Source organism: Tyto alba, unplaced genomic scaffold (assembly GCF_018691265.1).
Source record: "Tyto alba isolate M040663 unplaced genomic scaffold, T.alba_DEE_v4.0 Super-Scaffold_2, whole genome shotgun sequence".
NCBI lineage: Eukaryota > Metazoa > Chordata > Aves > Strigiformes > Tytonidae > Tyto > Tyto alba.
In genome coordinates, this window is record NW_024881282.1 from 22,718,485 (window position 1) to 22,735,265 (window position 16,781).

The 16,781-nt window shown below is 43.2% G+C and overlaps 1 protein-coding gene across 7 annotated transcripts in view; it reads left to right on the plus strand.

Moving 5' to 3' along the window:
* Positions 1-2,776: 2,776 nt before the first annotated feature.
* Positions 2,777-16,781, plus strand: part of PAN3 (poly(A) specific ribonuclease subunit PAN3) — an 88,090-nt gene continuing 74,085 nt past the window's right edge. For 5 of the 7 annotated variants that reach the window (XM_042793163.1, XM_042793160.1, XM_042793158.1 and 2 more), the window contains exons 1-3: positions 2,777-3,448; positions 9,212-9,352; positions 16,342-16,463. In XM_042793163.1, the coding sequence (XP_042649097.1) occupies positions 3,031-3,448; positions 9,212-9,352; positions 16,342-16,463 (681 nt within the window). In that variant the 5' untranslated portion in view covers positions 2,777-3,030. The remainder of the gene's footprint in view (positions 3,449-9,211; positions 9,353-16,341; positions 16,464-16,781) is intronic. The other 2 variants (XM_042793162.1, XM_042793164.1) reach the window with 1 other exon arrangement.

The window sequence follows — 16,781 nt, forward strand, 5'->3', positions numbered from 1 at the left end:
GCCAAGTCCTTTTAGATAGTTAAGAGAACTGAAGAGGGAGGACAAGTGAGAGTTTGCCAGAGCCACAAATTGAGGCTCATGCCATCTCGAGCCTCTTCCCGTTGTTGGCTCTGCTCTGCTGGCCAAGAGAATGTAGAAAAGACGAGGGATGCTTCCAAGCCGGTTTGATGCCCGGTGGCTCAGGTACAGCACTTACACCGACTTTGGTGAGGGAGAACCCAAATACCCTTGGCACCGTATTGCATGTCTCATCGTTATCTGGGCACTCTGGCTGGCAGGATCACGCGCCACTGCCCAGTCCGCTATCTCAGCAATTCCCGCATCCAGTGGGAATGTTTTCAACCTGAGCTATAGCATGCAGACAGAAAAAATGTGGGTTGTGTATACACAAGCCCATTTGTGTCCTTGTTCCTAACCTCACTGTGTATATGTAATATTAGACATATGCATGGATCAGCAAAAGAGCTGTGGGAAAAGCAGATTCACCAGGCTGAAAACACAGGTTAGAATACACTTCAGCGATGGGAGTGGCTACACAATTGAAGTCTCTGCTTGGAAGAATTCATTTCATGTTCAACCAGTTTACCCAGAAAAGGCATTTCCCTATGTGTGTCATGAAACCTCTTGTAAGATAACTTGATACCATTAAATCCACAGCACTAAAGCTCCAGATAAAAGATCCACAGGGCTTGGGAAAGCTGAAAGCTGAGATTTTTCTTCTCCCTTTATTAACATAATTCTGCAGTCCCTTCCAAACTCCTCACACGCATATATAACTCGTCCACTCAGTTTGACATTTCTGGAAGGGAAGGGACAATTTTCCAGGGGACATTAACACTGGAATAAGGGGTGGTAAACAGAGTGCTGGTAACGGGGCTTCAGCAGGTGATATTGGGTTTCTTTCTTCACCCACACCCGGTGTTACTTCAGCACAGCATCTCACACCTCCCATTCCCCTCTACGAACCCATGCACCCCAAAGGCCCCATCTGCCTGAGACCTCTGCCCTGGGCCAGCATCTTCCCAGGGCACGGATGAGTGAGATAAAGGAAAATAACGCACTCCCAGCCTCTCCCGTTCCTCGCTGCAGCAGCTGAGGGAAGTGTCACCTGTGGGTGGGCACCTGTGTGTAGCTGCAACGGCTCAGGAAGCTTTTGGTTTCACTCCTCAGAGGCATAACACTAATGCCAGGGGCTGAGTGATGTACAGCTACGCAGGGCTGTGGGCACCTCAGCTAAAGTAGCTGGGACTGCCTCTGATCCGCGTACTAAAGCAAACTGATTTTTGTTGTCTGAGGAGGAGCAAGTTGGGACTGAAACATTTCCCATGGTTGAGGTGTTTATGAGAACCCTCTTCCCTGTGGAATCTGCTGCGGTTTGTCCGAGGTCCTGCCCAGAGATTTTAATGGAGAAACCAACAGGGTCTTTCCGCCCTTCTGCCTACTTTTTCTGAACTTCCAAGAACACAGAAGCTGTGAGCTCTTTACCATACAGTTGAAAGGAAGCAGGAGGCTGAAAATTGTTGGGGAACGACAGACAGATGATAGCCTCATCTTGTTTTTCTTGGGATACCAGGTTAGAACTCGAACCCAGACTCCTCTAGCCTTGCCCTTTTCCAGTTTTTTGTCCAACCTTTCTTTTTTTTTTTTTTTTTTTTTTTTTCAGAGCAACCACCTTTTTTTCATCCGTTGGTTCATAAGCTTGGAGAAGTCACACTTCTGACTGCAAAAATGGTCATCTTGAGATTTCAGCTTAAGGCATCCTTACTTCTTGAAGTCTTTAAAGAGCTTATCTGAGGAAGAAAGACTTTGTCTCAGTGCGACATCTAAAAGCCCATTCATTACTTTTTAAGTTTCTTTTTGCACAAACCGCCAAAGCATCTTGGAGGCAGGCCCTGATTTGCTTTTCATTTTTAATACGAGCGAAGCCTACAATAGACAAAAAGCCATCTTAATTCTACAGTAAATGTTTTTCTTACTGAAATAACTTCAAGTGTGCTTTGACCTATGAGGGTTTTCCCACTATATATATATATAATTTCAGCGATTGCATCACAAGCTACGCCGACAATTTGAGGAAAAGATTAAAAAAATAAAATAATAAATCTTGAGCAGCTTTGCAGGCGAGTCACTGAAAAACCACGTAACAAAATTCACCACGCTCAGGGGAAAACACTTCAAACCTCCCCTCAAAAACAGCCAGCCCGCCGACTCGACTGCCGGAGCGGGAGAATCCCTCAGGCTGCCTTCCCGTTATGCCGGCGGGCAGGGAAAAGCGCACGGGCTGTTTTTCAGCAGGAAAGAGGTACGTGACTTTTTTTTTTTTTTTTTTTTTTTTTTTTTTTTGAGGGAAACCGGTTGCGATCCCGCCGGGACCGCCGGTACTCCCACCGCCCCGCCCCGCGAAGAGGGGGGGAAAAAAAAAAGCAGGAGAACCAGCCTGACCGCCAGCCCGGGAGCCGAGCGGCCCCGGCGGCGCGAACGGGAGGCGGGGGAGGGTCCCCTACGGCTGCCGCTTGCCCCTCCGAACCGGCCGGTAACGCCTGCAGACCGTCGAACGGGCCGGTTAACGGCGGCCCGCGCCAGCCCAGCCATTAGCCGGCTGGACGGCGGGCTCGCTCCGCGCCAGCCCCCCTCGCCCCGCCGGACACCGCACTGGGCCGCCCGGGGCTCCGCGGCTGCCGCTCAGCCCCTGCTCCCGACCGCCCCCCCCCACCCTCACACCGGCCCGGCCCGGCCCGGCCCGGCGGCGCTACCCAGCCTGCCCCGCGCCGGCGCAGGCGCGCCAACGCTCAGGAAGAGGAAAATGGCATAAACAACCCCGAGCGCCGGGACCACTGAGGAGGCGCCGCCGCCCCCGCCGCGGGCCGCGCGGCCCCTTTAAGAGGAGCGGAGTCGCCCCCTCCTCCCCCCCTTCCGGAGCCGGAGCCCGGGGTGACGGCGGTTCCCGCGCCCCTTCCCCCTCTCCGCCCCCTCCCTCCCGCCCTCCTTCCCCATGGTGCCGACCCCGGCGGCGGCGGCGGGGCGGTTGCCATGAACAGCAGCGGCCTGCCCTGCTCGTCGCCGTCGCCAGTGGTGGGGCCGCCGCCGCCGCCGCCGGCGGGGGTTGGCGTGGCGGGGCCGGCGGCCGGCGGGGCGGGGGCCGGCGGCGTCGTGAAGCTGAAGTTCTGCCGTTACTACGCCAAGGACAAGACCTGCTTCTACGGCGAGGAGTGCCAGTTCCTGCATGAGGAGCCGGGCGCCGCCCCCGCCGGCCCGGGGCCCGCCGCCCCCCTCGGCGGGCTCCCGCTCGGCATCCCCCCGCCCGCCGCCGCCGCCGCCGCCGGGCCTGGCTACCCGCCGCACGGGGCCAGCCCGGGCCCGGCGGCGGCGGTGGTGGGGCCTAAGAAAGCCGAGCTGGGGGCGGGAGGCGGCGGCGGCGGCGGGGGGCTGGATGGCCCGCGGCTGGCGAGTGAGTGCGGCGGGGCGGCCCGGGGGTGGGGAGGGGAGGGGGCGCTGCCGGGAACGGGGGGGAGGTTAGTGAGTGTTGGGGGGTGGGAGGGTGGGGCGGTGCGTTGTTCCTGCTGCTCCCCGACACGTTGTGGTGCTACCGGAAACAAATAACAACAACCATGGTGGCGGAGGGGGTCCTCGGGCTGCACCCCCACCCCCCGCCTCGGTTCGGCCGGGCGTCGGTTAGTACCCGGCCGGTACTAACGGGAAGGATGGGGCGGATGTGCGTGGGAAAGGGGCTTCCCCGAGGGGGGCACCCGGGGAGCTGCCCCCTTCAGCACTAGGCTGGGTGCAGGTTCGTGGGATCTCCCTGCTCGAAATCGGGTTGGGAAGGAGGGTGGTAGCAGGCAGGCAGCGCTCTCCGGAGCGGTGCCCTTGGGTGGGCTCCCCTGAGCATCCTGGGCTGAGTTTCCGCTCTTGGAAGTTTTAAATGTTCCAGCTGAAATCTTACGTTAGGAAAAAAGATAGAAAACAACTTCATAAATAATTATACATATCCACATGAGCTGCTACTGCGAGCAGAAATTCCTTTAAGTTGTTTTTGTGTTTTTTTTTTTTTTTTTTTTTTTTTCCCCCCCCAAGGCTTCTTCAGCCTTCATACGCAGCCTGTTTTTAAATGGTGAGAGTTTGGATTGCCTGTGCACCATGCAGAGCAGCATTGCTGTTACTCGTTGGTTATGCATCTTCCTAATGTGCGATCCAATAGTTAGATGGTGTTTGCAGCCAACTGATTTTTAATAACCGTTCCAGCTGTAGGTAAAACAGCACTTGGCAGCTAGGCAAAGATGCTCCCTCAGAAAAGTCATGCCCCTTTAAATGAGTATATTAAGCTTGGTTGCATTATTGATTTCTGTCATAAACCTGGCATTTGTTTACATTAAATGACTCAACTACTAAATGGTCACAAGCATATTTTTTCTGAAATTAAGATGCAACCATGCTGAACATCCTGTATATAGCTTTTCAGTGCTTGATAGATGTTTCAGGAACCTGCAACTGGTATTTTACTAGGTGTGGTGAGCTTGTGCCACTGAGAGTATTACCTCTGTAGTTGGTAGCTTGTCAGTGTCTTACATTAACACAACACTGTCATGCCTACCCTTCCAGGAGGAGCCTGTAATATAAATTTGTTTAATGCTTTTTGTTAAAGGACACTATTTTCAGATTTTGATCATTTTGTTAAACTTCAGTTGTTCAAGCTGAAGTCTTCCTGGCCTTTTTTTTTTTTTTTTTTTTAAATTTTTTTTACAGGTAGAAATATCTTGGAGAGATTCAGCAGTGATAAATCGATCTTTGTTCATTTTTCTTTTGGACAGAGTTAGGCACAAATACACTTTTTTTTCCCTATGGAAAAGTTAATCACTAAAATCTATTAAACTTGGGGATTCAGTCTCGTGGAGAGTGTACATCATTTGGCTTGGGGGTAGAAGCTGTTATATTAAGCCTGCTCTTGTAAGAAAGAGTTCCAGAATTTGTCCAAGTCCTAAATCTAAGAAAAAACCCTCATAATTTGTGTGTGCTCAGAGGTTGATACTGCTGACCAGCTATATTATTTTAAAAACTTGCTTCTATTGAATGTGTCAGAGGTTTAAACCTAAATAGAGCTATCTGCAGTTCCACTCATCGTGAGAAGTGAGGGCACCAAGAATGGACAAACCCACTCCAGTGTTATCAGTGATTACATACTGGGAAAACCACCTTGCTTGAAGTTATAGGAGGCAAAAGTTTTGTCTGGTAGATGGTGTTACAGGACGGAGACTAACTAGGAGAAAAGAGTAAGGAAGGGAAGGAGAGAGAAAAAGCTGAAGAGCCAGGGAGTGGGCCCAGTCTCTCGTTTCTAAGCTTCCTTATTTTTGGTATACATTTGAGAAACAAATGAAGTAAATGCTTGTTTAGAATTTGGAGTTGATCTGTATGGGTACTGACAAGGTAATATCTAAAATTCTTACCTTGCTCATGACCTGTAGTGTTAACGGTAGGATTTTCAAGTGGATGGAATGAAAGTTTTATTACTATGGATGTAGGAAGTAATACACAAAGTTGTATTAAGTAATAAAGTTCTGAGGCTAAGACTATGAAATCGGGAATTGCCAATAATCACCTGCCTGTACAGTCTCACCAACTGTCCTCCCTAATTCAAAACTATTTGGTAGTCTTCAGTTACGTTGCTGTGGATGCCACCTTTTCTTCTGCCTTCTTCACTGGCCCCCAGCCTCAGTCAGTGCACAGAGCAGATAATGCTCATTGACTAATTAACTGGTAGTCCTATTTATTGTTAAAAGTGGGTCAGTGCCTCATTCTCACATGCGTGTTACTCTAATCCTGCTTTGAGTACAGGATTATTAATTTACTTACAGGTTTTCCTGTGGTAATCACAAAGGCTCCCCAAATACTGACTTATTTTCACAACATAGGTGATGGGAACACTGGGTGATAAGGAGAAGATGAATAATGAAAATACAAGAAATATTCCAGTGCAGAAGTATTTCAATATAAGATTATGAGGTAGAATGAGCAGGTGACATCCTCAGAGCTAATGAGGAAAAGTTTCTCACATGGCATGTGGTTAAGCTATTCTGTGCCATAGATGTTTTGGTTATTAACATCTGATAGGGATTCCAAAAGCAATCTGATATTCTTGGAAGAAAACTCTGCTTGAGATTATTAAACGTGAAAAAATCATCTCTGAATCAGACTCATCTTCCTCTACATATGGCTGAGAGCCTACTGGAAAATCCTCCTTTATCCTTGCCTCATGCTTATGGTTTTGTCCATGTATCCGCTGCCGTCCAGTGTCAGAGATGAGGTAGTGGGCTAAATGTGGCTTTGGCCTGGCTGTGTGGCTTTTTATGTTATTGGGAAATGAGACTGACCATGCTGATGAGCTTTGCCTGCTCTCAGAAGCTGGTACTGCTGCCCCCCACCTCGCCCCCCCAAACTACTTGACATTTGGAGTGTGTGTGTTCAAAGCACTGTTTTTCTTCCCTCAAAGCTGTGAGTGCTCAGCTTTCTGTGTGGTTCACCTGCCATATGTAAGGTGGACAGCTGACTGTCTACAAAAATAGGAAACATAGTTGGTATTAACTGTCCAAAGTTTGATTTTAAAAAAAAAAAAAAACAAAAAAAAAAACCAAACCCCAAAACCAAAAAACAATTTAATCCTTTTCATGTAGGACCTCTGTGACAAAAAGGGGGGGAAGAAGAAAATAGAAAAAAGTTTTCTCTGGATTTGTTAGTTGCCAGAACCTGCGCATGGTGCTTTTCTAATAGACCTGTGTCCCATGGATCAGCCCAGTGAGCAGCAGTGACAGCAGTACCGAATCTGAGAAGTCTGTAGAAGGAGCAGAGATGGGGACAAGATAGGATGGATTTAGTAGGGTTGTAAGGAACAGTCCAGGGAAGGATGGGTAGGGGGCATAACAGCATGAAAAATTTCTCCTCTTGTAGCTGCTCTGTTTTCTCGGGTACTTTCCAACTTCTGTAAGACACCTGCTGGCAGCCTGCTTTGATGCATGCTGCTGGCTCATTCCTAGGGCACTGTCCCTTGGCCCTGTGTGAAGCAGGGTCTAGAGAAAAATGTCGTTGTGGTACTAAAATGTATCATGTCCCTACATAAGTTGGACAAGTTAAAGTTGCACAGGCAACTGCAATTGTATTTGTTAGCTTTTGAATAGTTTAACAGATGTAATATTCTTTTGCACGTAGATCTCATATTAGTATTAGCAGATAGGAGCTGAGGTATGGCTTTAAACACTTGTTGACTTACCCCTTGCTTTTTGCCATAAAGTACGTGATACCTAGGGCTCACTCTTTCTTTTGTCTTTGATTCCTATAAATACGACCAAACCACAAAGGCATTGAGCAGAGGAGCTCCAGGTGCTGTGCGGACCTGGCGGCAGCGGCATCGGTCGGTGTGTGTGAGCGGGTGCTGCTGTCCACCGAGCTGCCGGCGGCAGAGCTGGCCACGGCAGCCGTGCTGCTGCTACCGGAGGTCAGCTCACCCTCTCCTCATGAGACCTTTTCATCTGGTTCTTTACCAGAAAGCCATTCTCAGAGTCCTCCTAGGAAATCTGCAGTTGAAATGCCGGCCTGTGTTTCTGCGAGGTGCCGGTGATGCTTCCCGGAGCAGCCTCGCTCTGTGTTTCTCCCCAGCTGCTGGAGAAAGCCTATCTGTGAAGAGACTTTGTCGCCAGCCTGTGAGAAGGTGGAAAGGGGCATGGAGGCTTGGGTTGTGTTGGGTTAGCACAATAAAAACATTATGGCTGTTTTCACAATCCACCACCCGCGTGTTATGCAGCCAGGCACAGCAGTAGTGGAGAGTGGCCACCCCTGTAGCAACGCTGTATGCAACTGCTTGGTGGTTAGCTTAGCGAGCATTACAGCCTGGGTTTTGTGAAATCCATAAACACACTAGGCTTGGAGTGGAAAGACCTACACGTTTGTATATTTTCCGCTCTTTAAAAAGTGTTTAAGTCTTTACCAGTCCATTCCTTTTTAAACAAAATGAAGCGGTGAATGTAGAAAAAAAGGAAAGACAAGCTATTCAGCGAAAGACAGAAAAGGTAATCTGTTGGATTACACTTCTTAATGCAATGAAACAATGGTCAGGATTATTCTAAGTATGGATTTTTCTTAGTTTTGGTAGCATTTCAGTGTTTACAGGTCTTGAAGTATTTAGAAACAGACAGTTGTCTCAAACTTCTAAATATAAGTATAGTTGGGGTATGTCACATACTGGTCACTTTCCCCTGGGTTTATTTCTTCTTTGCTTGTATACAGAAAATAGGTATTATAGTAAAGGTGTATGGTTGAGAATTCTTTTTCCACATCAGTTTGTACTTTTTGCAAGTGATACTGTATTAGTTGTTGTATACCTCAGTTTTCTTTTAAGAAAGGTGTTTACCTTTCTCATTTTCATGATGTCTATTACAGAGTTAATAGATGATACAATTTTCATCTTGTTTTGCTCTGAATATTTTTAAGAAATGGGGAGACAGTTCTGATAATTGAAGAGACATTTGGGACATTTGGAGATGGTTAGAGGCAATTGAGAATTGAAGAGTAAAACCAACAACCAGTTAGAGATGCATGAGAGAAAATGAGAATTACTGATTTTGCTTAATCACTTCTTGTCTCATGTCAACTCCAGAAATCGGGAAATTATAGACATGCATTTTCTTTTTGCTTTGACATGTTTCATATGGAAGTGAAATGGGGAGGAAAATTATTGGTGGGGAGCTAAAGAAAAAGAAAGAAGGGAAGGAAAAATTTCTCAATCTGCAAAGTTATATGGGATATTGAAGGGTAGTTTTAGCATATGAAACTTAAAAAAAAAATACACTATTAAATGGCTTTGATTGTATCTGCTTATATACTTTGTGGGTTTTCCTTATTGTATGGGAAATAATTCAAAATCATTCAAAGTCCAAATATTCCACAGGAATTACACATACCTGAGGGGTGCTGGTAATTATTTGTTTCTGGTAGTACCCACACTATGTTGGGTATTGAAGAATGTAGAGAAAGCAATATTACTGTTTTAATTGTTTTTCTGCTTCAAAAGCAAAGACGAAGAGAAGTGTGTATGTGTGATAGTTATGTTATGTGAGCAAACTACATGCTATATCTGAATAATTTGAAGTTTTGATATTGTTTTTTTAAGATACAGAGCATCCCCATTTAGTTTCTACCTAGCAGATCTTAGATAACTGATTTTTTGTAGGTATCACAGTAGGAGTGGGCCTTCAGGAAGGATTTGAATGCCCAGAAAATAGTGACCTTGGGGACCAGCTCAGAAAGAGTTCCATGTGTAAGGAACCACCTAGAAGCAAATTTAGACTGCTGCGGGAAAAGTGGACAAATGGTAAGTGAGGGTGGGGTGATAAACACAGGCAGAATCACTTCTGTAGAACTTCAAAAGCTGAAAAAATAATCTTTGGTGATGAGGCAGCTGATGAAAAGGGGGTCACTGGAGGGATTTAGATAGTAAGCTGACGTGGCTGATGTTTTCCTGATCTGTTGCTTTCTAGTAAAGATATAATGCATTACACCACCAGAAAAATGGTGTGGTGAATCACTGTGTATTGAAGTTGAGTTGGAGTAGATCACTCTGTGTGTGTGTGTATGTGTTCATTCCATGAGTCTTTCAGGAGTTAAAGTTCTGATCATGTGATTATTTTGTTTGATCTTCGGAGATATTTTGTGCTTAGAACTTGTATTTTTAAATTTGCTTCTTAACAACCTTCTACTCCTGACTTTTTTTTTTTTTTTTAATTTGAGAATAGAAGCAAAGTGCAGATATAAAAAAACTGAGAGCAGAGACATGTGTTGTACAAGTTGTTGTCAGGTTGGTTAGGTGATACGCAATTCCTTTAGTCTGTAGGTAGACTCACTCAGCTTCAGTTGGTCTAACGCTGATGCAACTGGCAGGAAGACCTTTCCTTCCTTTTATGCATTCTTCCCCACTCCTGTGAAAAATGTCCTAAAGTTCTGTTCAGGTTATCTGCACACATTTCATACAACTATTTATATATAAAAAAGTGAAGTTCTAGGTACAGGGAGGCTGTTAAAAATGAAAGCTTAAATGTATGCTTAAAAAAAATTTGATGCAGTTTATTGAATAATTTGATGCAGTATATTAGGAATTGTGAAAGCTTTTGGAGAGGGTTAGCTCTGAAAGCTATGATATTAAGTAATTACATTACTTTGAATTGCTGTTTCTGATAATAGAGTAGTTCTGACAACTCTTTTGAAATAGTATACATTTTAATTTGTGTTATCACTGTGTTTTTGGACTTGGTCCATGATGAGGAGTCCTGCTGCTCTAGACTCTGTACCGAGATTTTTACAGAGTAAGAGAATGGCACGTATCCTTTTTTTTCAGGACTTATCTGATGCTTCTATGATATGCGAGATAAATTAAAAAAAAAAAAAAAAGACAGCCCAGTCATTTAATATTATGGTAAAGATTGCTGTTTTCCTTTGCTTGCCCGTGAATATCTCAATGTCTAGTGGGAGTGTTTGTAAATAAGGCAGCATTTCCCAAACTGTTTTGCTTTCTGTCTGCCTTTCAGCCAGCCTGGTTCCTTTGTGCTGTCTGCCCTCCAACAGCACTCTCCTGCCCGGGCATCCTAACCCAGGGAGTGCTTTTACTTTTGCCTCTCATGCCTGGGGGTGTCATTCACTTTCTTTGTCTGTGGTCTTTATTTGGGTGATTCCTAGTCTGCATTTGAAAAACATTGCGTTAAATGAGAAAAGCATGAAAACTCTAGAGAATCCACTTTCCCTAGCAAGTCCCAACAGTAGTGGCACTGTAGAGAAAGCACCACTGACGTGCACATCCTAGTGTGTAGAGTGCTTGTGAACTGTTAGAGCTGTACAAGTGAGGCTAGCACCTCAAGCACATGGTTATTTCCTGATACAAACATGTCAGTGCAAAACAAAGTCGGACAAGCATAAGCTCCTCTGACACCTTGGTGCTTCTAGGGGACTAAAAGGACACAAGTCTTAAATGACTTGCCATAGATAGACTTTGTATAAAAGTTTTATTCTTGTCTCAGTATTGGGATAGCTTTCTCTGTGTAAAATTGCACTGCAGATACAGCACTATTGTTTTTACTGTTTATATCTACCTGAGATAACACCTCCTCCCTTGTATGCACATGGATGCAGTGAATTTATGCTGCAGTTTACCAAGCTGTGTTGAGGTGTAAAGTGCTTGCACTGTAGCAGTGCTAGGAGTTTAAATCAAGATTACCTCTCTATATAAGCTTTTTCCCTGCATAAAAATAATTGTAGTGCAGTTTTTTTAAGCAGTGATAATAGCAAAGTTAATTATTTAAATCCATGTTTTAATCCCTCACCAGAAATCTTTAAACTGTTGTTTTGAAAAATATGTAAAAAAAAACCCCAAACTGTTGTGATCTTACTTCAGTCTATTCATTTTTGGGGCAATATATCACATTACTGTAAAGGATCCTTTTTTAATATTAAGAACAGTTTTTGAGGTGATCAGTGCTGGTGCTAAGTTCATAAAAGTAGTAGTATAGGATATTATGATATTTGTTTACTGGTTAATAAAGTGTTGGAATGAAACTATAAGAAATCCCATCTTTTCTGATAGTGTTAGTATTAGGATTCAGATAGTGCAGTATTAGACCAGATGAGCATTGAACTAAAACCAACCAAAACTCACTGAGTCTGTTGAAGCATGTGTGTTGAGTTCATCACAGTAGTACTCAAGCACTTAAGCTGTGATGATCCTTTGTTCCTGAAAAAGTCTTTGTACTAAGCAAGGCAGAAATAACTATCTGGGCTTTTTTTTTTTTTTCTTTGGAGCCTGCCTGTATCTGATGGGAAGCCTACTTTCTGCTAAAATTCTGTGGGTGAAGAATTATATAAGATGATATTTATTTTTAATTGCAGTTGTCACATTAAGCTGCAGTGTTACTCACCAAGCAAAAATTATTAGATAATGTGCGTATGAAAAGTAGAAAATGTCTTCTGAATTTCTCAATATGTTTTGTTTAATTTCTTTCCAGAATTGCCAGGATGTAACCTCTGGCTTTAATATTGCTGGAATTTAGAAATTTATTATTGTTTTCACATAGGTGCTTACACAATGTGTTAGCATTTTTTTCCCCACTGGATTCCTAGTTGTTCTCTTGCACATCCATCTTCTCTTCTCAGACCTGCCCAGTCAACCTTTCTGCTTATAGAGGGAAGTTACTGCTTTTCTCCAAGGAAGAGTCCATTGAAAATGTAAACTTCAATGCATGGACAGTACAGTTACAAAATGGAAAGGCATGTTCCTTTACAAAAATAGCCAGTTCAAGGCTTTCTTAAAATTGCTGCCTTAAACTTACTTGCTTGAAGTTATAATCAGTGCTTTAAAAGAGAAAAGTCATAAGCCTCAGAAGAAGTTTTCTATTTATTATTCTAATAGCACTATGTGCGGTGTTTGGAAGTGCATGCTTGCAATCATTACGTAGGAGATATCTGGACAGACAAATCGAATGCAGGGTCTGGCGTAAATTAAGAAACACATGAGTATAAAAACATTATAAAGAATAAGATTTTCTGTCTCTTTCCAGTTTAGACTACTATTTTTTTTTTTTTTTTAAATACCACACTGCTCGTGTGGTGAAGTGTGCTCACTTCTGAAGACCTTCTGTGGATTGCTTATGATAAATCACTTTTCTTTTTTCATGCTTTGGACTACCGTGGTCTTCCAGAAGCAAGTGAGAATTTATGATTTGCCAAATGTTTTGCAGAAGGAGGATAAAAGCCGCCTACTTATGGAGAAGGCCAGGTGCCAAATACAGTAAAACTGCCTTGGCTGTTTAGGTGTTTGCTGAGCTTTCATCACTGTAACAGCTGAATGTCCCTTCTCTGAACAGGAATAGAGTGTGTAGTGAGCACTCTTTTTGGTTCTGTAGGAAATGCAGGAGTTGCTTTTTTTCTTTATACCTATGTAAGCTGCATCTTTTATCTGCTAGTCTTAATTTTCTTGCTCGTTACTGTAGGGAAGTTAGTTTAAGAAAGCTAGTCTGGAGTTTTTTCTTGAAGGCAGTAGTTATACTTGCCGCTTCTAGAGCATTCAGTTCTAAATATGAGCTACTGCCAAGAAAACTGCCCTCTGCTCCAGTGAGCTTACCTTCTGATGGTTTTCTTTTGATTGTTGCTGTGGAGTATGTTTTCTTGTGGTCTTGGTCCCTTAGCTAGAGGTGTGTTTTTAGGCTGTTTAAAAGAAAACAATGGAAAGCCGCATAGTTGAAAGCCACCCTGAAATTACTATGGTTAGTGCAGCAGGTGGAACACCAGTAGAATTCAGTGGTATGATGGTAGATCAGCACTGGAGTACAGCAATTTGTGGTAACCCCACAAGGAGGCTGATCAGCATGGCCAAACCATTGCACTTCAGTGGAGAGATAATCTTCATACAGCTAGATAAAAGAAAATATTTTGGAGTTGCTTTTGCGATCTGGAGTGCTCAGTTAGGTGTTGGTGTGCCAAAAGAAAGCCTAAATTGTAGCTTTGAGCGGCTTGAAGTGGGTTGGATTGGCTAGCCTAGCAAATGCTAGCGGTGGGAAGGCAACAGTGCTTGAGCAGTGTCATCAGAGATCAACTTTGGGATTTCCAGTGGCGTCCTCAGCTTTGCTCAGCTCTGGGGTTACTGCCCAAAACCTGCCTCTGCTTGCAGCTTGACCTGCTTGATGCTGAGGATGCCGGCCAGAGTAGGAGCGGAGAACCTGGTGCTTTATTTGGGTGCTAGCAAGGCTACCTGCACCGGCTGCAGTGCTTCGTTTGGGTAACTGCAGCTCTATGGGGTGTCCTGAGTTATTGGAGGTCAAGTCTGGGGTTTCTTCGTGCAGGTGGGGCTCTTTGTATGCCTTGTTGCTGAATGTGGCGAACCCTGAAAGCTTTCACTTGCCTTTTTCCAGTTTTAAGGATTCTCACGTTGACTCTAGCATAGTGAGGAGCAGTGAGAGAAGTGGAAAGAATCGGCTGTTCCTTAGTTCTTCAACAGAGGCTGAAGGATTTGTAAAGCTGATGGTGTAATCTGAGGGAGTTGCTTGCTAGTTTGTTAAAAATTGAATAGAGTCTGGAGTTTCTGACAGAAGTATAAGATGAAATAGCAGATATATTGCGGAAATTATACGGTGTACCTTGAAATTACAGTTGTTACTGGAAGTTAAACAGTTTTTCTTGGTCTTTTACAGTCAAAATGTAGCATAAAAACTGCATCAGTTTTTGATAATGGCTGAAATGCAGGCAGAGAAAGCGGTCTAGGAAATGCATTTTTAAAATAAATAAAAACCACATTGTGATCCCTGAATAATTTATGGGCAAACTAGACTGCAACTACTCATAATGAAACATGAATTTGCTATCTTTTTATATTTTTGTATGAATGAATCCTAGCATTTTTCATGATGTCAGAAAACGATTGTGTTAAAATGCTAACCCTCACAGTGTGAGTTAGGGGCTGACCATAGCAGGTAGGGTGAGACAGTAATTGGCGTTACTGCAGACATTAGTATTTTCCCTGATACAATAGTTCAACCATAAAATACTTTTCCTAGGCTTTTGAATGTAAATTTCCCAAATGAAGATAAGAGGGACAGATGTTTAAAAGACAAATCCAGAAATCTTAGTCTGTTTTAGGGCTGTAGTAAGAGGACTTCTGAAGTTTCTATCTGGTTGCCTCTTTGAAATTATGAAGGAGGATCTAGGGCATGGGTAGTGGAGGGAGTTTTAGTTTCCTATTCTCTTAACAAACTTTTACATCTTTTTTTTTTTTTTTTTTTAAATCACCTTGCAATTCATTAGTAATTAGCATATTTAAAGTTCCTTAGGTGTCTCCCTCAAACCTGCAGAGTATCCAAATAATGTTCCAGATTTGGCAGCAATATTTTTTAAGAATCTTTTTCTCTTGCAAAGCTGATGTACATTGCCACTGAGGTATTCAGTTTTATTTGATCTCTCTCACATATAGCCCTTCATTTGAGGTGCTGTTGGTGTTACCCCTAGTCAGCTAGTTCATACAGCTCCATTCTCAGGGAGTGCAGCTGGGCAGTGTTTCCATCTGTCTGTTGCATGGATGCTGCTAGTCATTCTCCTCTTCCAGCCCTTCCTCTGATTTCATCCGCCTGTACTTCTTTCACCATTTTCTGTGCCTACAGCATGGAAGTGCCTCGCCAGGTTATATAGTCTCATTTGGACTAAAAATTCCCATTCTGATGAAGTTTGAGGGGTTACAATCTGCATTCCTTGAGCTTTGCCACAAAGTTGTGCTTTATTTCCTTTGAGGATTAGGATCAGGAAGTTGTTTCCGGGTGTCACCGGCTGGCTGCAAGTCCTCCCAGAAGTTCAAGTTGGATAGTTTGGTACAGGATGTTCTTCTGAGTTGGATGTGTGCCTTCCTACCTTGGAGCTACTGATTACTCATGCCTGTTGGCTTGCAGTGGCCTGGCCATACAGATTAGTGTCTTTATAATTTGCTGCGGGTGTTTTTGCAGAAGCTTAATTTGAACTGCAGCTTGTATACCATTGTAAACTCTTTTTTTTTTGTTATCAAAGTAATACTTGCTTGAGTGTTTTGTGTTAATTATGACTGCTTTTTGTTGTTCTCTGTAGTTTTATAGTATTGAGTTAATTTATTTGTGGTTAAGGTACTGTACTTGTGTGTCAAGGCCCTTGCTTCTAGGCGGGGGATTAATTTCTTCTTATATCCTTCACATTTGCTTTCAGTCTAAAAGATTTTTTTGGCCATATTTCATAAAACTGTTGCCACTTAATGAAGTATGAGATAATTAAAATAGTCTTATGATCTTAAGGAAGCTTGTAAAATGTTTGTGCTTTGTGTGAAAGGACTTGAGATATTTTTAAATGTACGTTTTCTGTGTGAACCAGTACATCCAGTTAAAAACTCTACTTGACAGATATATTTTCAAGATGGGTATGCAAGAATATAGGTTTTTTTTAAATAAGCTTGCCTTCTAGGGTTTTTCTTAGTTGACTTTTTTTCTTTTTGATATCATTACTTGTTACTCTTTTTTCTAAAGTTCAAACTCCTCATTGTCTCTGTCAAAGCTTTTCACTTTTTTTGCCTCTTTCTGCATTTGTGCTGTAACTTCATGCTGCATATGCTGTCATTTAGGGACCTCTTTCATAAAGTTGTATGTTTTTAGTTGTTTTTTTCTGAGAAGATAGGTTTGAAATACAGGATTGCCTATCTTTTCCTAGTCTATCCCCCTGCCCAAAAAAATACATTAGCGATATGAGCAAATAAACCCATGGTAAACTATTTTTTTTCTGAAACATTTTTCTTTTTTTTTTTTTTTCTTTTAGTTCCTGGAATAGATGGCGGTGGGTTAGCTGATGCTAGTCTCACAGATTCCTACTTTAGCACCAGCTTCATTGGCGTTAATGGATTTGGAAGTCCCGCTGAAACAAAGTATCCCATGATGCAGGTAATAGCGGTGAATTGTGTAGTGTTTCATTAGTTCTGGCTGGCATTACACCAAGAAGGGAAAACTGTTCAAGAACAGGAAAAATGGAGCCTTCTGGAATGTGTCATCTTGTAGGATATACACAGTATACACTCACTTTAATCTTGCAAATGGAAATGAAACAATATCACTACTTTAAAATTAGTTTGTTTTTATTGGCACTTCTCTGAGCTGTTGTGTTGGGCTTTGCCACACGTATTAACTCTGTGTTCCTAGATTTCTTTTTAGGCTCTTTGCTTATTTCAATAGCCTTTCACTAAATATATAAAAATTAGATTT